Source organism: Sphaerodactylus townsendi, linkage group LG07 (genome assembly GCF_021028975.2).
Source record: "Sphaerodactylus townsendi isolate TG3544 linkage group LG07, MPM_Stown_v2.3, whole genome shotgun sequence".
In the NCBI taxonomy this organism is placed as follows: Eukaryota; Metazoa; Chordata; class Lepidosauria; order Squamata; family Sphaerodactylidae; genus Sphaerodactylus; species Sphaerodactylus townsendi.
In genome coordinates, this window is record NC_059431.1 from 104,934,448 (window position 1) to 104,956,617 (window position 22,170).

The following is a 22,170-nucleotide window of genomic DNA, read 5'->3' on the forward strand; positions in this document are numbered from 1 at the left end:
AGAAGCCTCCTCCTTCCCTCCCTTTAATTTATTAACATTAAAAGGGTGTGTGTATGCTGAGATCTCCTCCCAGGACTTCCAGCCAGCGATGGCTTTTAATAAAACGATGCACCTTTTCAATGTAACAAACCGAACTTTGTTTTGCAAATATCAGGAAGAAAGAAAAAAAAATGAATGATTCCTGCGCCCATTTCCCCAAACGGGGCACTTGTAATCCCGGAACGCGGATTTCCCTGCATTGCTGCTCCCAGATCGTGCCAGATCTGTGATCCACTCCAGGTTTTGCCCTGCCCTTGAAAATCCGGAGGGGACAAATGCACAAACTGAAAGTATAAAGAGCCTAGCAACAACCAGCGAGATGCACAGTTTATCTGGCGGTGAGTATTTCGGGTTTTTTTCCCCAAAACTCACACGCACACACTCACGCATACACATAGGCAGAAGTAGATCTAGGAGGTTGCAATGCGTAGGAAGCCGGAAATGGGACCGCTGCGACTGCATCATCTTTGAAGGGCTTGTTTGTTCGCCATCCTCTGAATTTGTTTTTTTAATGCGGCCATTATATGAAAAGGGGCCGTTGAGACCTAAACGAGAAAGTAAAAAAAACGAAGGGAGGATAAGGTCAGCATCTCCATCCATTGCTAATAGCGCTGGTCCTCCTCGTGTGCTTTTTGGCATCAAGCAAACAAACAACCCTCCCCATTATTTTCTCTCCCCCCACCCCCACTCCCAAGAAAAGCGCTGCAAATGCATTCTCCATCTGGGGCCCCTTCCGCATATGCAGAATAATAATGCCCTTTCAGTCCACTTTGATAATTGTTTGCAAGTGGATCTTGCTATTCCGCTCAGTAAAATCCAGCTGCAAAGTGGATTGAAAGCGCATTATTTTGCATGTGCGGAAGGGGCCTAAGAGCTGGACCAGTTGGAAGCTGACCAAAAAAGCTAGCAACTTCCCTTTTGAATAAGAACTGCCTGCAGAGAGGAATTTACGGGGCCCTCCCGTGCCAAGTTGCCCCCTTTTCAGATGGGTAAACTTTAGTGAATTTGGAAGGGGGTGACTGCTAAGGATGGCCTCTAAATCCACTCCGCAGGCTCCCCCCACCTCTCTACTGTATCTGCACCCAAGGAAAAGTTTTGACTGAGAAATATTTATTTTGCTGCGCCGACACCGCAAACAGGGAAGAAAAAAAGTTGGCAACTTTAAGGCGCCGACTTTCACATCTCTCTCCTTTCGGCTGCTGCAGTTGAATTGGTTCCAATATATACCTTAATCAACAAAACCGGGATTTTGTGCTAGAATCGTTCCGGCCGTGCAGAAAAGTCTCAGAAGTAGAGCATTTGCTTTGCATGCCGAAGGTTATGTGTCCAATCTGTGGCATCTCTAGCGGAAATAAAAAAGTAGGTGATGGAAATACGTCTAACCGCAGAGTTTCTGCCGGTCTGAACAGACCTTAGTAGACCCAATGACTCAGCACAAGGCAGTGTCGAATAAAAGAGGAGGAAGGAAACTCAGATTTCGCCCCACATTCTGATCCCAGAAATTGGGCAAGTTTTGTGCTTCATGTAAATTTACAGAATTTACGTACATTGCTTCCCTAATTTATGTTATTTTCCTAGTTTGTATTATTCAGAGGACCAAACGCAACTGTTCTCCATGGGCCTGCTATCTTTATTTTATAAGATTTTGGCTATGACCCCATCCTCTCATGCCAATCCTTTTGGTCTTGAGATTTGGTTTCTTTATACATCAAGAAAAAAAAATTATACATAAAGAAAACTAAGATTCTCAGGCTCCCCAAACCAAAATTCTCTGTTTTTAGTCTCAAAAAGCATTCTGGGTCTCAGACTGCCCTCATTATGACTGAATATGCTCAGGCAGATCTCAAAAATGTAATTCAGAATTATGTTTTTTGATTTAGTGGATGAATGTGTTCACTTCCAAGGAATCCTGGGCTCCAGAACCTGCCTCGCTGTTGATGGGAGATCAGAAATCCACTTTGACCTCAAGCTTGGATCTCTGTCCTTGATGGTACCCAACTGAAAAGAGATCCCCAGCTGGATCACTTCCTCGTGTGGAACATGCCGAGTAACCCTGAACCATCAATGCTTGCTCTTCGTGCCTGAATGTTAAGGAATGAACGCAATCAGGAAGAAGAGGTTTTGGGCATCCTGTTTCTGCGTGATGACCTTTTGTTTCCTTCTCGTCACTCTGCAGGTATCAAAAATCTTTAGGACAGCAAGTTGAAAAATGATAGAAGGAAGGAATACAGTTGCTATATGTCATGGTTGGCAGGGAGGAAGGAAGGAAGTGGATGGGGTGGGGGTGAAAAGTGCCATCCCATCTCAGCTGGATCACGGGGACCCCCCAGGGTTTTCAAGGCAAGAGATGAACTGAGATGGTCTTCCGTTATCTGTCTCTGCATAACGACCCTGGACTTCCTAGGTGGCCTCCCATCCAACCAGGGCTGACCCAGTTTAGCTTCTGAGATCTGACAAGATCAGGCTAGCCTGGACTGTCCAGGACAGGGTGAAGTCAGCATATGCATGTAAAGGGCCATGACGCCGCAGCCAACTTACAGCAACCTCTTGCTGGGTTTTTAAGGCAAGAGATTAGCAGAGGTGGTTTGCTGTTGCCTTCCTCTGCACCTGCAACCTTGGCACTCCTTGAAGATCTTCCATCCAAATACTAACCAGGACTGACCCTGCTTAGCTTTTGAGATCTGACAAGATCAGGCTAGTCTGGGCCATCCAAGTCAGGACTGAAGTCGGCATAGACGTTGGCAACACCAGGAGAATTTCAGCATAGAAAGGAGAGGTTTCACTCAAGCCCTTTCTCCCTATTAGTTAGCCTTTACCTGTGGTGCAAGCTGTTCTGTGTACCCCTCCCCATACCCTTAAATGTTACCACCCCATACCCTTAAATCTTTATTCCCATTGCACTGTTCTTCCACTGCACGATTCTTATTGAGAAGAGCCAATAGTAGCAGGAGGGTAGTTGTTACAATCTGGAAGATCCAGGTTCGAATTCCTGCTCTACGTTGAAAACTTGCTGAGTGAAGTTGGGCCCGACTCTCTCTCTCTCTTTCTCACACACACATACGTGTGACATGCACATTAACCTAATTCGCAGGGTTGTTGTTGTAGGATAACATGAAGGAAGGGAAAACAGTGTGCCAAGTGCAGTATAAATATGTAAATATGTTTGTGGGGGTGTAAAACAGTGGCATTCACATGATCATGAATTGAAGAGGAGATGTCATGGGGAAGGGGAAGATAATCAGTGATCATCTCCAGTTTATTGTGTAGAAAATTATATGTTTTTATAGTGTGAAAATGTGACCAATTTTGTATAGTTGTATGTAAAAAACTCCCACTAGAATTGGCACTTCATTAAAGATAATGGGCCAATCTGAGTAAACAGATTTACTTTGGGCAGTCAAAGATGACACTATTAAAATTTGGTTTAGAGAGTTGTAGTTCAAATGAGTATATAAACTGAAACACCGTAATCAAGTATTTAAGCTGGACAAAAATAGTCTGTATTTTTATAAGGTTTAAATATAATGGCCCAGTTCAAAAGTTAGTAATATCCAGATGTACCAGAATCCCAGCAACCACCTGTATGGGAACCATGTGCTACCTACATTTCCAGATGTACCAGAATCCCAGCAACCACCTGTATGGGAACCATGTGCTACCTACATTTGTTCTCAATACACGCAGTTCCCTTGATGTGTGTATTTTACATGTGCATGTAACTGTGACACCCATGAACGACAACTGTGAAAAATCCCAGTGCATGTGAAACACACCCACTGCCTGTTCAAACAACAGGTTGACAGCGTATGTCGGCAGAGTAGTGGGCACACGTGGACGTGACATCTGAAAAGAGCTTTGTATCTAAATAGTTGGTGGCAGCAGGAAAGAACATATATAGGGTTAGATCCAGCCAGCTTTTTCGTTCAAGTCCCTTCTGCACATGCAGAATAATGCACTCTCAATCCACTTGCACAATTGTTTGCAAGTGGATTTTGCTATTCCACGCAGTAAAATCCAGCTGCAAAATGCATTGAAAGTACATTATTCTGCCTGCGCAGAAAGGGCCTGCCTTAATCTCACCTGATTCCCTTCCATACTACAGCTGCTGTCCCTCATGTTTTTTTTTTCATGTAGGTCTCATGATTCTCGGAATAGCTTTTTCAGGTGGTCAAAAAGGATTCCTCCTTTCTTTCCCACCAGCAGAAAAACTGGTTGGATCCAATCCATAACAACACTTGTTAACAAGGAAATTGGATTAACTTAAGCATTAGCGACACAAGGTCACATCAGGCGCGCGCAATGGAATTGGCAAACGAGGAATTTGGATGTTTCTTAGAGGTTTACTGTAGCTGCTGTTACATGCTCAGCTTGTTATGTATATGTTAGGTGAAATAAGACTGCAGAAAGGTTCATTTGCTCACGTTTGCACAGCTGCAGCAGCTACTTATTTTATTTATTTATTTATTTATTGTTTAGTTTTATATACCGCCCTATCCCCGAAGGGCTCTGGGCGGTGTACAACAAAGTTAAATCATAATACAACTAAACACAATCAAAACTAAACAATTAAACTCCAATATAAATAGATTACTAAATCCCCATTAAAAACAGTGGTTAGTACAAAGTTTAAAATCGAAAACAGGCGCCCAGCAAACCCATTTTAAAACCCTCCCTAAATGGGAAGACTGCTGGCTCCATCAATAAAAAGATGTAAACAGAAACGAGAACAGGAGGGGGGGCACTTACCGTGTTTCCCCCAAAATAAGACAGGGTCTTATATTAATTTTTGCACCAAAAGATGCATTAGGGCTTATTTTAGGGCAGTGGTTCTCAGCCTGTGGGTTGCGACCCCTTTGGGGGTCGAATGACCCTTTCACAGGGGTCGCCTAATACCATCGGAAAACACATGTTATGAAGTAGCAACGAAAATAATTTTATGGTTGGGGGTCACCACAACATGAGGAACTGTATTAAAGGGTCACGGCATTAGGAAGGTTGAGAACCACTGTTTTAGGGGAAATACGGTACCTTCACAAATCATTAAGTCGGGCTCTCAGCAGCCCTGTTGCTTCCCTGTCATGTGTGATGCAAGCTGCATCCTCATTGGCAGGGAGCACCCTGCTGGATCACACCATCCTGATCTGTAACTACCGGTAGGGCTTATTTTTGGAGTAGGGCTTGTATTTTAAGCCTCCTCCAAAAAGCCTGATAGGGCTTATTTTCAGGGTAGGTCTTATTTTGGGGGAAATACGGTAATAAGTTGGCCACTCAAAGCATGATTAATGGTAAAACAGCCATCCAATCAACTTGACTGTAATCTCACGAGAACAATAAAACCTTGAAATAATTTACCCCATGGGAGTTTCATTGATTCGTAGAATAAAATAAGAGTGGGAGGCCACAGCTCGCTAGTTTCTAAACGCTATTAATTAATCAGTTTAAGTTCTGCATTTGTTACATGGAAAAATATTCGGGCCAAATGTAATGGATTGTCATGGCACAGGGGATGCATGCAGAGTTTTTATAATGTCCCTCCCCACGCTGTTGTTCTTCAAAGCCCTGATGTTCAAAAACCCCAGAATTCTTTTCTAATCTGATTGTTTCAGCCTGCCAAGATGTTTCAAAAGTCTCTTTTGAAATGAGCCCTTTAACGAAGTAGGCTGGAGGAATGATGTGGTTAAGTAGAGGGGAGACGCCAGTGCACCCAGCAGTAATTCATATATAATTGATTTTTTTTACAAAGAAAATAAGAGGGGTTTTTAAAATGCTAATATTTTGCACGCATGCATTTCTTTGATAATGCGTAATGCTCCGTGTGCGTTACTGGGCTGTAATCTTTACAACAGCTCTGATAGGTAGGCTGGCATTTTCCCCCAAATGAGGACTGTACTATGGCTTGCCTAATTTAAAGTGGAAGAAAAACTTCTTTTGAAACAGGCAAACTGAATACTAAGTAGCAAAGCCCAAGACGAATTAAACAGATCCCTTTCTGCATTTCCCGGCCTAGTGTTCCGTCCTGGCAGCATACCTTATATATTCGCATATAAGTGTACTTTTTCAGCACATTTTTTCTGCTGAAAAAGCCTGCCTTATACGCGAGTGAGGGTCCCACTTAATTCTTGTGTGGCGTTCCCCCTCTCCCGTCTTCGCTCTCTCCTGCCTTCTTCTCTGCCTCCCCGCTTTCAGCCGCTTTCTCAGCCTCCTTCTCAGCTTCGCTCTCCTCTGCCTTCTTCTCTGCCTCACCCTTTTCAGCCGCTTTCTCAGCCTCCTTCTCTGCTTTGCTCTCCTCTGCCTTCTTCTCTGCCTCCCTCCTTTCAGCCGCTTTCTCAGCCTCCTTCTCTGCTTTGCTCTCCTCTGCCTTCTTCTCTGCCTCCCCCCTTTCAGCCGCTTTCTCAGCCTCCTTCTCAGCTTCGCTGTCCTCTGTCTTCTTCTCTGCCTCCCACCTTCCAGCCACATCACTTCTCTCAGCCTCCTTCTCTGCTTCGCTCTCCTCTGCCTTCTCCTCTGCCTTCCCCCTTTCAGCCGCTTTCTCATCCTCCTTCTCAGCTTTGCTCTCCTCTGCCTTCTTCTCTGCCTCCCCCCCTTTCAGCCGCTTTCTTGAAGCCTCCTTCTCTGCTTCTGGCTCTCCTCTGCCTTCTTCTCTGCCTTCCCCTTTCAGCCCACATTCTCTCTGCTCTCCTGCCTTCTTCTCATGTGATTGCCAGCCCCTGGTTCTCGGTGGGTGACAACCAGTCAACCTGGGTGAGCTGGGACAAGCTACTTGGGATGGAAGAGGTCAGAGTGCAGAGACCTTGGGATTGGTGAGATGGGGGGGTCAGTGGCAAAGACCTCCAAATAGCGCCCGATCGTATCTATTTTTATTTTTGAAATTTACCAGTAGCTGCTTCATTTCCCACCCTAGACTTATACTCAAGTCAATAAGTTTTCCCAGTTTTTTGTGGTAAAATTAGGTGCCTTGACATATATTCGGGTCGACTTATACACAAGTATATACGGTACCTAAGATGAGAAATGGGAGGGATGAGGCGCCACGCACAATATCAGAGGATCACAGAACGGCTGCCATACCAATTTAATGCATGAATATGTGAAAGTATTAAATGCTATCAAGTATAGACTATACATACACCCACCACCAAATGTGCACATTATTCATTTGGTGGTGGGTGTATGTATATTTTATAGCATTTAATACTTTCACGTATTCACGCATTAAATTGGTGCGGCAGCTGGAGTGCAATGCGTTCTGTGATCCGAGCATACCTAAAGATGCCTATGGCTTCGGTAGTCCTTTCCAGATTGAATTCAGCTGTGTGTTATCTGAGCTACTTATAGGTCCAGGCAACCACAAATACTGCCCAGATGGGCATTCAGAAAAAAACTGACTGGCTTATGTCATCTGTCTGCTAGTTCTTCAAACTATCTTTGTCTGTCAAGATACTTAACCTTATGTATTTTTCCACGTTCTCTTTTTGCTTGTCTTGACGTTCCTGTTTTTCAGTGTTCCTTTTATGTTCTGCTTGTGTTTTAATCCCTCTAATGGTCAATTTGATATAGCAGAAGATTAAATTTAGATTATTTCTCTGCAGCTTTAAGCAGCAGTTTTTTACTCTTGATGAAAATGAGTATGATACAGAATCAATTACTGAAGGAGCAGCAGAGGCGTAGTAGTTAAGAGCAGGTGCACTCTAATCTATAGAACCAGGTTTGATTCCCCACTCTGCCACTTTTGCTGTGGAGGCTTATCTGGGGAACTAGATTAGCCTGTGCACTCCAACACACGCCAGCTGGGTGACCTTGGGCTAGTCACAGCTCTGCAGAGCTCTCTCAGCCCCACCTACCTCACAGGGTGTTTGTTGTGAGGGGGGAAGGGAAAGGAGATTGTAAGCCCCTTTGAGTCTCCTTACAGGAGAGAAGGGGGGGTATAAATCCAAACTCCTCTTCTCTTCTTCTTAAGGGAGCAAAACAAATATGGAACTTTTTAAAACCCCGAAGAAACAACGCCTTTGAGATGAGGAAAAAGAGAATGCGAAAAAGCTTCACAGATAATCTGGATTTTTCTCTATTTTTGAAAGGTGGTTGTGGAACTTGGAAAGTCTGAAAGGATGGAATCAAAAAGCTTGGTTTCACAAAAGAGTGCGTTCAATAAGGAAGAACACCAGAAAGATGCAATATTGTCAGTAAAGAAACCAGAATTTCCCAGCACCTTGAAGACAATCATGAACAAAGATAGCCACCCTGTCTTGGTTTGGTGGTCTCCACTGACAGGAGAAACCGGACGGCTTGGTCAGTGCGGTCAAGATGCCTGCTTCTTTACTATCAACAGGACCTATCAGTACAATCCTATGACAAAAGCATTTCTCTTCTATGGTAAGGAGCTGGCTTGCTTTAATTTTTTCAGATGCAGCATGACTTTCTTCCTTTTCTGTTTTCTAGTTAAGCAGTTCAGAGGCATGTTTTTAAAATACACATTGCAGAAAAATCATAGGAGCCATCTTGCAAGGAGGGCAAAATGGAGGCCTTAAGCGAAATGAGAGATCCTGTTTTCGTCTTATGGGTGTTATTTCGTTCCCAACCATCCTTTTCTTTTCATGTAGTGTTTCATTGACAAGTGCCATAGTCCAAGCTGCCAGGAAAGGCTTAATTTCTGACTAGGGAAGTCTTCCTTCAGGTGAGTGGCTTTTGGTTGCTGTTCTATTGATGAGAAGAAGAAGGGGTCCTACCCAGCAGTGCAGTTTTGAACAGGAGGAGTCTGCTTCTGGGCTCTCTTCAGCAATCCTGGTGCCAACTAGCAGTGAGCTTGGATTTGAAATTCCTGAAAGTGGTGGTAGAAATCATTATGGCATAATTTGTTGGATTCTTTTTCTTTCTGTTGGAAGAGATGACACCAATGGATGTTGGTCTTTCTTAATTTGTATTCCATATTTCCTCAAGTAAGGATGGATCAAACCCAATCCCCCCCCCCCCCCGAAACTAAAAGGTTGAGCTAGCCTAAATTAAAAAGATAGTAGTTTCTTTATTACGTTCACATACAAGATTAAAAACCAAAGCCTCAGAGAAGTATTAAAACCACCATGGGTAAACAATACCCTTCTTAATGGCACTTTCCATGACCATCATATGACGTATTTAGAACCAGGTTGTTTCCCCACCGACATCAATAATAAAGCTCAATATTTGTTCACAGCCAAATAGATGCTCTTCTATGAAGGCGAATGTTCCACATGTGCATTCTTACGTTTTTTTCCCCCTTTCTCTCTAAGAAGGAATCTACTATGAGCTTGGAACACTAAACTGGCAAGTGGATCATTGGACCACAACAAATGGATTTAGCATTTTCCCTGGGCACCTGGTTTCCACCGTCTTGATGTTTTTGACTAACAAAATTTCTCTCTGTTTCAGCAGGATTGGCTATCTGCATTAAAAGAAAAACTCTTAGCAAACACCTGCAATATAACAGAAGATGCTTTTTGTCCATCCCTATATTAGGACAACCCGTCACCCTTCCCTCACTGCCATATATGACAGATTCCTGTCTTCAAATCTGAAATGTGCCCATAATTGAAATTCTATTGTGCCTTTAATAGGAGTATTAGTTCCTCTCCATCCAATTCTGTTCTGGAGCATATTCTTACCACCTCTTGCATATGTAAAGACTGTCCATCTTCTTGACTGAGATTGATGAGATACGCCACTGTGAATCTGTCATACTTTTCACCTGAAAGTATAGGTTTACAAAAAGTTTCTTTTTACAAAGTCTTTATCTTCCGAGTTCTTCCATTTTTCTTGCTCAGGAGGAATTTACTCGTGGTTTGTTTTTAATGTCATGTAAAATCAGAAGTGTCCACTAATATAGTGACCATCCCTCCCCGGTTTAGAGTATATTTTTCTATATTGTGTCCGGTATTTCTCCATTAGATGTACTGCAAAGTATGCTGCATTATGTTCTTGCCTAAAAGCCCCCATTCCTGAAACATTGGATAATAGATTTTCAGTGCAATTTCAAAGTACTTTAGGAATCTTTTGCAACTGGAGTTTCCTGTTTTATATAGAAAAATCCTGTCACAAATGCTAAAATACATTGAGAATGTGTTATCTAACGTGTGTGGAAACAGCAGTGGCGTAGCACCAAGGGGATGGGGGGCGCGATGCACTGGGTGTGCACCCCTGCGGGGGTGTGGCATGGCATTCCAGGGTGGGGGTAGATGGGGGCGTAGCAGAGGTGCAGGGCGCACACATGCCCTGGGCACAGTTCTCCATCGCTTCACCCCTGGGAAACAGCCTTGGTGAAAACCTGCAGAGGTGCTCCCCCCCCCCCCCCAAATCTTCCAGCCTTCATTGTTGCATTTCACAAGTCTAGTAGTTTGGAAATGCAGAAGAAAAGTAGATGACTTCAGTTGGATGGGAGACCTACTAAGCCTAGGGTTGCTTCTCAGAGGCAGGCAATGGCAAACCATCTCTGAATGCCTCTTACCCTGAAAACCCTATGGGTGTCTCTATAGCTTGGCTGCAACTTGACAGCAAAAACACATTTTTAAAAAAGTCAAAAGAAAAGATGGTCTTTTGAGATGGTTTCGCGCCATTAAAAAAAAAAGCTTATTGGCTTTGAATGTTAGAGCTCTCCCCTCCTTGGAAGAACTCTATAATTCCCGAAGCCTAAAGAAAGCCCAAAATATTCTGAGAGACCCGTCTCATCCAGCACACTCTCTTTTTGAACTGTTACCATCCCGCAGACGATACAGATCTATCAAAACTAGGACAAAGAGGCTTAGAGACAGCTTCTGCTCTAGAGCTGTGGCTATGCTAAACTCCGCTGCTTCGTGTTGATGTGTTTGGGGCTGTGTAGGGATGGGTGGAGGAGGGGGAAAGTGAGGATGGGGTATGAGTCTGAAATTGTGTACATCGAGGAATGCTGCTGTAAATTTCGTTGTGCGTGCACAATGACAATAAAATGGTTATGCTTATGCCCCTCTGTATTTTATTTTTTCACCTTGAAATATATTTTAAATAGATATTAATAAAGAAATGCTATTCTTTTTTAAAAAAAAAATCTAGGCACAGACTTCAGTATTGATGCCTTACCTCTTCCCCGTAAAGACCACCATGACTGGGCCCTTTTCCACGAGGAGTCACCAAAAAATAACTATAAACTCTTCCAGAGGCCAACTATCACTTTGTTCAACTACACGGCGACGTTCAGCCGCCACTCACATTTACCCCTCACAACCCAGTACCTTGAAAGCATCGAAGCCTTAAAGTCACTGAGGTATATGACCTCTTTGCAAGAGAAGAACAGTTTGAGGAAGAGACTTGCCCCCCTCGTCTACGTGCAGTCTGACTGTGATCCCCCTTCTGACAGGGATACCTATGTAAAGGAGCTAATGACCCACATTGAGGTGGACTCTTACGGAGCCTGTTTGCATAACAGAGATCTCCCGGAGCATCTGAAAAACCCAGCATTTATGGACAGTGATAATTTCTACAAGATACTTGCTCAGTATAAATTTGTCCTGGCTTTCGAGAACGCCGTTTGTGAAGATTATATCACTGAAAAGCTTTGGAGACCGCTGAAGCTGGGAGTGGTCCCCGTTTATTACGGCTCTCCCAGCATCACGGACTGGCTTCCCAGCAATAAAAGTGCTATCCTGATAGCAGGATTTTCACACCCCAAGGAGCTGGCATCATACATCAAGGCTTTGGATTCAGACGACAAGGAGTACGAGGCCTACCTCGAGTGGAAATTAAAAGGCCACATCTCCAATGAACGATTGCTCACTGCTATGAGAGAACGCACTTGGGGAGTGCAGGATATCATGAAGGACAATTACATCGATGCTTTTGAGTGCATGGTGTGTACTGAAGTGTGGGAAAACATCAGGCGAGAAGCAAAGGTAATCGATAAACCTGTCTTCTTGATTCCAACCAGGCTGTGGATGCACAGGGCACTGTGTCAGACCTGTCAGGTACCAACTTTCCTCAGAGCCACTACTAGTAGGCAACAGGTTCTCAGTCACAGATCCAGAATACAGTTTTTGGCTACAGAGACCAACTTGGGCTCTGCAGGACGCACAAGAGCTCCCACAAAGGCAGATGCTAATCTGCTACTAGAGTTTAACTGACATATGGCCTACTACCCATTATGTTTTTTCTCCAGGTCTGCATGATCCATGTGCATTTGTGAGGTTCCCACAAATTTGTGTGTGTGTGTAAATTATATATTATTATTAGTAGTAGTAAATTATTATTATAGCAAATAATATAGCAAATAAACACATTATATATACACACACATATATACACACATATACATACATACATACATACATACATACATACATACATACATACATATATATATACACACACACACACACACACACATATAAAATGGTGTTTATATATGTATTTATATATGTGTTTATATATATATAATGTGTTTATATATACATAAATAATGTTTATATATATATATACACACACACACACACACATATATATATACACACACACATATATATACACACATACACACACACACACACACATACATACACACACACACATATATATGTGTGTATGTGTGTGTGTGTGTGTATATTTATATATATATGTGTGTATATGTGTGTGTATATATATATATATTTATATATATTTATATATGTATGTGTGTATGTGTGTGTGTATATACACACACACACACACACACACACACACACACACACACATATATGGTGTGGAGAAAATGCATATATATATAATGTGTTTACAGACTCTTAGCAGCTTCCTATCCTGGTTACTAATCAGATCTGCATCTTGTTTACTACCATAAACTGTGTAGTATCAGATTCTCTCACTTGGCCCAGACCATAGAAATTTAGATTCGGGTTCCATGGTTAGAGTTTGAGTTGGGTCCCAGCCTCATGAGACTAAGATATCACTGTGCCGAAGTACTGATTCCGCCCTATGTCTTCCATATTGCATGCTGCTTAATAAAACTAACCTAGTGTTTCTGTGTTTTTTGCCAGGGAATGTTACCAAGAAGGTGGAATGCAGAAGCCAGTCACTTGAGCTGCCCCCGACCTGGAGGGTTTGATTTTTCATCTTCGCATAGTCACAGAACGGCCCTACAAGACTTGTGGATACCAAGTTTTGAGCAATCCAAGAGAGAAGCGAAGGCCCTGAGGCAGCTGGTCGAAAGGAACCGAAATTTCACAGCCCAGGAATTTTGGACTCTGGTGTTCAGGGTTACTTGAAGGCCCTTTGACTTCAGCTAGGGAAGGGGAAAACAAACTGCAAAAAGAGCTTGTAGGGTAAGCCGTGGTCTATAGGTGGTCTTAATGTGGTTTTAGCAACAGAATGTACTAGAGGAAAACGTGGTATTCAGTGAATACTAATCCAAAAATCCGAATGACCCAATTGAGTCACTGTCGGATGCGTTTTTTTATACTAATACTTAGTATAAATTATGAGCCTATTTAACCCTGGAGCACAAATGCCTTGATTAAGTGAAGTCTACATTTTGTCTGTGTGATCGCTTCTGTCTTGGGGTTTTGCCAGGGAATGTTCTTCCCTTCTAAGTTACTCCCAAGTTACTCCCTTCGAAGTTACTCCCAATATAAAGACATCTGCCCACATGGTTCAGCCAGATGGTGTGTTTATGAACCATCCAAGTTCTGGACTACCCATATGAACAAGCAGCACAAATATGCTGAAAACCAAACTGCAGTGAGCAGGAGTCTGGCCCGGTCTGGCAAAGGGCTGCTTCAACCCCTTTGGGAAAGATATATGGTGTGGGGAAAATGCATCCTCTGAGGCATTTGATGTGATCAGCATTCAAGGGCTGATTAACAGGATTTAACTGCTGGTCACATCTGCGTAAAGTAGAACCACAGTTTGGATGTGGTTCCTTTCCATACCATAAGAACATAAGAACTAGCCTGCTGGATCAGACCAGAGTCCATCTAGTCCAGCATTCTGCTACTCGCAGTGACCCACCAGGTGCCTTTGGGAGCTCACAGGCAGGATGTGAAAGCAATGGCCTTCTGCTGCTGCTGCTCCTGAGCACCTGGTCTGCGAAGGCATTTGCAATCTGAGATCAAGGAGGATCAAGATTGGTAGCCATAGATCGACTTCTCCTCCATAAATCTGTCCAAGCCCCTTTTAAAGCTATCCAGGTTAGTGGCCATCACCACCTCTTGTGGCAGCATATTCCAAACACCAATCACACGTTGCGTGAAGAAGTGTTTCCTTTTATTAGTCCTAATTCTTCCCCCCAGCATTTTCAATGTATGCCCCCTGGTTCTAGTATTGTGAGAAAGAGAGAAAAATTTCTCTCTGTCAACATTTTCTACCCCATGCATAATTTTATAGACTTCAATCATATCCCCCCTCAGACGTCTCCTCTCCAAACTAAAGAGTCCCAAACGCTGCAGCCTCTCCTCATAAGGAAGGTGCTCCAATCCTTCAATCATCCTCGTTGCCCTTCTCTGCCCTTTTTCTATCTCTTCGATATCCTTTTTGAAAGCATTGCTGATCTGGGGTAGACCACTGTTATTATTACTTATTTGGATTTCATAGACCGCCTCATTCCCGAAGGGCTCTAGGCGGTTTACAACAACAACATCCATAATCAATAATTAAAACAACAATTAAAAACCCTTAAAATTCAATAAGCAGCGTACCAATCTCTAAACAGAGACAGCTTAAAAATCCCATTTTGGTGGCACCCGTTCCTAAGACCGAGAGGGGGCGGCAGCGCCCAAAGGTGAAAATGGCATTGCCGAGGATGGCGAAATATGGCAGGGGCCTCACAAGGGGGCAGCCAATCCGCGGCCAGCCTCTCCAAAGGCTTGGTGGAACAACTCAGTTTTACTGGCCCTGCGGAACTCACCAAGGTTCCGCAGGTCCCGAACAGCTGGTAGGAGAGTGTTCCACCAGGCAGGGGCCAGGGCTGCAAAGGCCCTGGCCCGGGTAGAGGCCAGCCGCTGAGAGAAAGTGCTACATCTTTGTCCTAGCTCACTGCTTTATCTGAGCAGTTTAGGACTAAGTTCTGATAATTCATGAATTTGACCTCAGAGGAATAAGGTCTCACTTTGCAAAGGTACATTTAAATAGGAATGCCAATTTCCCTCTTTTCGGAGCACCTAATGTCATTTATGGATGCAGGGTGCCAGATATAACCCAGGGTCATGTAGTCATCGGGGTCTTGGATTAGGAACGGGGACACCTGGGTTCAAATCCCTACTTGGCTACCATGTTCATTGACTGCTCATGAGCCAGTCTCTTCTGTCAGCCGGCCCTAACCCAACCTCACAGGGATGTCATTGTGTGGATAGAAGGGAAAATGTATGCCACCCCTGGTGGAAGCATGCGATCAAAATGCACAGTGTCTGGGAGTTGAACTGGAAATTTCAGGAAATACACAGGACTGGGTGTGCTTAAACTACAGAGCCCTGTTTGGGATGCAGAAAGGAATATAGTCCACTTTGATTGGCTGGCTGTACAAGGCTTCTGGATTGGCATGGCCTAGGAGTCCTGTTCACTTTTTGGCCCACAGAGCAGAAATCTCATATTCATACACCCAAACTGCAGCAGAATCACCAACTACCACCTTTCAGAGAGTCTGGGTTAGAAAACACAGAAAGCAGCTTAATGGAGCTTGTATGGCAAGAAAAAAATACAGCCTGTGTATTTTCTGCACACAGTATGTGAGGACCAGAATGTAAGCAGCATGCAGATTGCACAGAGAGAGAGCGCACTCTACCTGTTGGATTTCTGAATGACCTTTAAAAGTATAAGAAAATAAGCTACCACCTATTCCCTTATAGGGTGTTGTGGGTTTCCCAGGTTGCATGGCCGTGTTCCAATAGCATTTTCTCCTGATGTTTCACCTGCATCTGTGGCTGGCATCTCCAGAGGATCTGAAGAGGATCCTCTGAAGATGCCAGCCACAGATGCAGGCGAAACGTCAGGGGAAAATTCTACTGGAACACAGCCATACAACCTGGAAAACCCACAACACCCTAGTAATTCCGGCCGTGAAAGCCTTCGACAATACATATTCCCTTATAATTAGACACTTGGTAAGATAAGGTCTCATTTCTGTGTATGAATGGAGACCACATGCAAACTATTGTTTTTAGAGCTTCAAGATGGGAGGTGTGTGTGTCTTAATATAAAAGACAGAAGTAAGGGAGTGTTTAAACATCTGGTTGCTCTGAAGCCTGCATGGTCTGTGGCAAGGTGATCACCCTTGCACTGACTGTGATTACAGCAGGTCTGACTTCTATGCCAAAACACCCCCCCCCCAAAGAAAACCAGATGAATAGATGTGAGTGCTTCTGTTGCTCAGCATGTTTGCATACTGGCAATCCCCTTGGCATCAGCAGTTTTAGTTGGAACTTGGCAGGCTCAGGTTTCCCAATGCTGAGCACGAAATATAAAATGCATTAGCACTTGGCATGCATATGCTGAAGCCCAGAGACTGATTTAAAGTAAAAAAAATGGTTAAGATTCACCTTCTCTCAACAGTTTTAAAAAGGAATGGTGAAATCCTTGGGGGCCCTCTCTCTGAACAGAATGGAGTCCAGGGGTGTTGCTTTATAAAATGGCGCATGGGACTAACCCTGGGTGTCATCGCTCCCCCCTCCCATGCCTGCCGAACTCCACATGAACGTGGAGCTTGGGAGCAGGGCCAGCTCCCCTGTGTCCCCCCCTTGCTACGCCACTGATAGAATCTCCTAGGATTCTGCACTGTTTTCTCCCATTAATACAAGCTCATGTAACTTGTGACCTGGGTAGTTAAGACACAACCCCATTTGTTTTGTATGGTGGCTGAAGGCCTTTGGAAATCTCCCAGAACAGCACCCAACAGTCCACAGTGCTTGGCTGATGTATTTATCTTGTTGATTCACGAGTTCTGCAGCTCTGCATTAATATGAGCGAGAGGGAACATGGCAGGAGAAGGGGCTGCATCTGTGTGGAACATGGAAGGTCCCAGGGGTGCCATACAAATGAAAACCAAATTGAAGAGGTTGAAGGCCCAGTTCTTTTTAAGCCTGTAATGGGGAGGCCTCCACGCTAATCAAGGATGTAGCAGTTATGGGCGATGGCCAGGCAACCCAGATGGAAATAGCGTTGTGTAACTTTTGTGTTGAGGGGTTTGGTTCATGTAGAGGGTTACTCTTGCATGCCAGCCCATAAGTTCTCAATCAATTGCAGACTCAAGTGCACCTAAACCCACTGAAATCGATGACCATCTGATGTTGCACAAGATCTCACTTGAAACCAGGATGCTTACAACTTGGCATCACTATTTAGCGATTTCTTGGTTGCAGCCTAAACACTTTGACCTTTGAAGATTCATCGTCACCATAAACTGTACCTTGCTACCTTAATCTTGGTTGCTCTGATTACTAGTGCTAGTTCTTGGGATTGCACTAACCTTTCCGCCTCCATGATATCATGAGGGAGGGGTATTCACAAACCACTAACAGTTTGCATTATGTTAGAAACAATGTTGGGGGAGCTTTTCAGTGTTATTGGATGTTCTGTTGATCGGAAACATCTAAACAAGCAAACTTTAAAACATAATAAAGATTTGGAAAAGGAATTGAGAGTTGATAGTTTGTTTATAAAATGTACTCACAGCCTTTCTGCTGTCAAAGTGATGAGTAGCTCCTACAGATCTGTGAAGAAACAGAATGGAGGTTACTGACAAAGAAGCATTGAAATAGTGGAGGGGTCCCCAACCTTTTTCAACTTGTGGGCACTTTTAGAATTCTGACACAATGGCCCCCACAGCTTACCTTCAGTCACACAAGTGACAATCTTTGTGTTGTGATAGCTGCTGCTGCTGAGGCAATGTTTTTTAAAATCTGCACAGCAAATTAAATCTGAAATGGAAAACTGGAAGCCTTGTGGGGCAAAAAATATCTTTGGGCCCCTCCCACTTCTCCCAAAAATTTGGCAGGCAGGAAGAAAGGTGTCATTGGGTGCCTTGGTGACTATAGGTACCATTCTGAGGAACCCCGAAGTAGCGTTTTCATGCGTATCTTTCCCGTCTCTAGGTTCTCTGTAACATTGCCTGGGATAAACCCCTTACACTCTTATAGCCAAAAGTTACTCTCAGAATTGGGCGGGACCAACTGGCACATCACAAGAAAACACAGGCAGATTAGGTACACGTAGAAGCACAAGAGCTTTGATGGATTGCAGCTGCTGTAAGCAAGTAAGTAAAAGTTTATTGTGTGTAGCCATTGGCCATTACAAATTTGATAAAACAGATATCTAATGACACAAATGCTTAGACAATGCAAAAGCATATGGTATACGTTGAAAAGGAGAATATTAAAATTAAATAGAACAAGTTAAACTGTATCAAAACTAAATAGCTGATCCCTTCAGTGCCACATTAAACCTTATTTTCCTTGCTACAATCCAAACGGGAACTCCTGATACACATGCACCAGACTCCAGACAGTAGAAATATGATTTTCTCAGCATCCAAGTAGAAATTTATGCTGGATCATATTCCTGTCAAAACTTAGCTCAAGGACCAGTATGGACAAAATACTGTGTTACGGTTAAGTCCTCCAAAATTGGGGAGTCGCAAATGCAGACACGTTGGTCCCTTGGTGCTGGAGTATTGCAGCCATTTATTTCCTTGAATATTTGAAGCTCCGATTAAAAGTGTCAGTCGAGTCCATCTTCCACAGTAATGCACTGCTATGTAACGAAAAACATTCCTTTTTTCTTACAACGATTCTTCATAGCTTCAACTTGTGTGCACAAAAGAAGAAAAGGAAAAGTACTGCCCTCTTCTGGGGGTAGCTGAGGTTCTCTTACTATTTAATCTTTGACATTGCTTTGAAACTCAGGCTGGCGAAGGTAATGCTTAGCAATTCAATCACAGTGAAAGCTGCATCTTTTGAGTAGTCTGGAATGCTTTGGAGAAGAAACGGTCTTCTTGGTCTTGTAATAAACCTTTAAATGTGGCGTGGGACTGTGAAATTTATGATTGCTGGAAGATATTTAGCAATTTATATATCTAGAAGGTCCCAGTAGCAGTCTTAGTACATGTTAGGCTCACACATCCCTTCTGGATTTTTCACAGTTGGAAAATTCACACATGCTATTTCAAAGGCATGTAATCCCTTCTCCCACTGATACTATGCACATTAGAAAAGACTAAAGTCAGCTTAAATGCAATTGTATCGGGGCTTCTGAATCATTTGTGGACATGCAGGAATGTCTTATTTAAACATTTGTACCTTAATTTTGTCCCCAATGCACATACAAAGCTACTGACAATATCCTCCACGCTTTAATATTCACAACAGCCCTGTGTGGTAGGTTAGACTGAGAGGGCTCAATGTCATTCAGCAAGCTTCCGTGGCAAAGTGGCCATTTGTACCGGGGTCTCAGCTCCAAGTCTGACACTGCCCTGCTGCCTTGTTAAGTTCAGTTAACAAGAGCATTTCAGATTTCCCTGATTTTGCAATGCATATTCATGTGAGTTTGAGCTTTAACATTATTTATCGAGGGACTTCACTAAAACAGCAGCAATGCCACAAAAGCATGACAGTCCATGCACCTGCCTTTTTGCCATCTCAACAAAACTACAAGTTCTTATTCTTCTAGAGCAGATAATTTAAATTCCTGACAATGGTGAAGGCTGGTTTCTTGCGCTTACGGAGGAAGAAAACACTCACTGATAGCCCAGTGCTCCTTTCTCTGTCCTCACTGCCCAATGTTCCTTTTTTTTGCCCTCACTGACCTGTATTCTTCATTTTTCTGCCTCACTGACCTGTGCTTTTTATTTTGCCCTCATTGCCCACTGATCAGTTTTCTGCCTCTCCAACAGCAGAGAAGACTTTACAACATTTCTACTCTGCCCTCTTCCTTCCTCCTGACGAAGCATCTTTGTCAACCCAGCCTCCAAGTTGTCCGCAGCAGCTAAATATTTCCCGCTAATGCTCCTTGGCATGTCTCCCAAGCTCTTCTCCCTTCTGGCTCTTTTCCCCTGTCCTTTTATAGCCTAAGCCACACACTTTAGCCAAGTCTCGTAACTCTAGCAGTCTCCTTTCATTTCATTTTCCTGCCTTAATCTGATTCACTTCTCCATTTTGTGAGGGGTGGTGGTGGTGGAATGTGGGGGGTGGGGAGCGGGGGGTGGGACACCTTCTGACTTGAGCTGCAGCTGGAGAAAGCAGACTTCTCCCCACCCACCCTCTAGCTTTTCCCCTTATAATTTTAGTCAGCAAATTATTTTTAATGGCCAAGTACTCAAAGGCTGAGAGGCCAACAACACCCACCTGCTTACTCATGCAGAGACCCAAGAAGTGGCCCATTAACCCCCTTCCCCAGTAGAAACAGAGCGTGGGTAGAACTCTTCCTCACCACACCTCTGACCAACTTGTGCCTAGTAATGGCTACTGATTAGGGGAGAACATTGGAAAAGAGACGGACCCAATTTAAGATTCGGAGAGGCCTGAATATTTGTTTGAGGGAAACCCTCAACCCCTGCAACGGTGTCTCCCGAAGTTATCTCCTTGATTTTTTTTAATGGGTCTAACCGGGAGTAACTAGACAGAGGATTATAGGTTTGGCTACTTAACATTGAGGTTTGCAAGCCCTCAGTTCACATAAATCAGGGGTCGGCAACCTTTACCACCCAAAGAGCCATTTGGACCCGTTTTCCATGACCCCAAAGAACTACTGAGCTGGAGAAATGGCTCCGCATGGAGCCATTTCTGGTTCGGCCCCTCCACTCACCTTTCCTTCCAGCGCTGAGAGGCAGAGGCGTAGGCGACGGACAGGGAAACCCCTCTGCCCAACTGAGCAGGCAGCTGCGTGCTCCATGGGGCAGAGGGGGGATGGCAGCTGCTCTGGAGGGACATCCCTACACTACCCTCCAACCTCCAGGGGTTGAAGGGCAGCATTGGCATGTCCCTCCAACCCTCCAGAGCAGCGCTGGAAGGAGAGGTGAATGGAGGGGATGCGAAAAGTGGCGCCTGCACGCACGGAGCTGCCTCTGTTTCGGCCCCTTCCCTCACCTTTCCTTCCAGTGCTGCTCTGGAGGGCTGGAGGGACATGCCCACGCTACCCTCCGACCTCCAGGCCATGCGGAGCCGCAGTATAAGGCTGAAAGAGCCGCATGTGGCTCAAGAGCCACGGGTTGCAGACCCCTGACATAAATGGATTCCAAAGGGGTCTTGCGTAGGTTGTCACAACAGGGTTTCTGTTGGTACCCTAGATCATAAAGACAGAAAGTGTTCTTCAGTGACTTTAGACTTTGAGAACCACGCGTGGCTGGAGTGATCAGGATCAGCAGGGGATACAATTATACATCCTGTAGAGGGAAAGAGGGATGGTCCTCCACCATGCCCTTTCATTATCAGAAGAAGACCCATGATCATTTTAAAACCCTCAAAAACAAACAACATCGCTGAAATATCAGCAGAGCAAAATATTAAAAACGGGTCTGGCAGGTGCCAGAAAACAGGCATCAGCTGGTTCCACTGGAAACAGCGAAACAGAATTGGGTGTCATCAGCCTATGGAGGACGCCTCACGTAAATCTCTGGACGGCATGTCGTCTTGCCAGAAAAACAAAAGATCAGTAAATCCAAACTATATAGAGCAATGTTCAAAATCGATAAAAGTCATCTTTGGAAATGCTTGCGGATATCAGTTTTACAGAGACAGCCCAAGGTTTGGGGAGAACTGGGCAAGGGTGCTTTTGGCGTTCAAGGCACGCTGCCCTCAGGGGAAGGCAGACAAGCAGTGTCCCTCGCACCCCACATCACAGGGAGGCGAAAAAAAGGGGGGGGGGGGAGGCAGGAAGATGCTGCCCATTCTCCTCACCCCCCTGGAACAGGGCTAGGCCAGGCATCAGAGCACACTAGAAGCCATCTTCATCTCACACACACACACACACCCTCAATACACCTTGGAGAGGCAGGAGAGTGAAATATATCATTGAAAATGCTGGGGGGTGGGTGGGGGAGAATTAGGACTAATAAAAGGAAACACTTCTTCACGCAACGTGTGATTGGTGTTTGGAATATGCTGCCACAGGAGGTGGTGATGGCCACTAACCTGGATAACTTTAAAAGGGGCTTGGACAGAT

At 44.2% G+C, this 22,170-nt stretch overlaps 1 protein-coding gene across 2 annotated transcripts; it reads left to right on the forward strand.

Moving 5' to 3' along the window:
- Window positions 1–230: 230 nt before the first annotated feature.
- Window positions 231–14,057, forward strand: FUT10 (fucosyltransferase 10). 2 transcript variants are annotated; one of them, XM_048504177.1, is made up of 5 exons: window positions 231–377; window positions 1,920–2,215; window positions 8,115–8,409; window positions 11,095–11,930; window positions 13,065–14,057. In XM_048504177.1, the coding sequence occupies exons 2-5, from the start codon at window positions 2,135–2,137 to the stop codon at window positions 13,290–13,292; spliced, it is 1,440 nt and encodes a 479-aa protein (XP_048360134.1). In that variant the 5' UTR covers window positions 231–377; window positions 1,920–2,134; the 3' UTR covers window positions 13,293–14,057. The 2 variants fall into 2 exon arrangements, with proteins under 2 accessions (XP_048360134.1, XP_048360135.1); XM_048504178.1 differs by having other exon boundaries at window positions 348–377; window positions 1,944–2,215.
- Window positions 14,058–22,170: the final 8,113 nt, after the last annotated feature.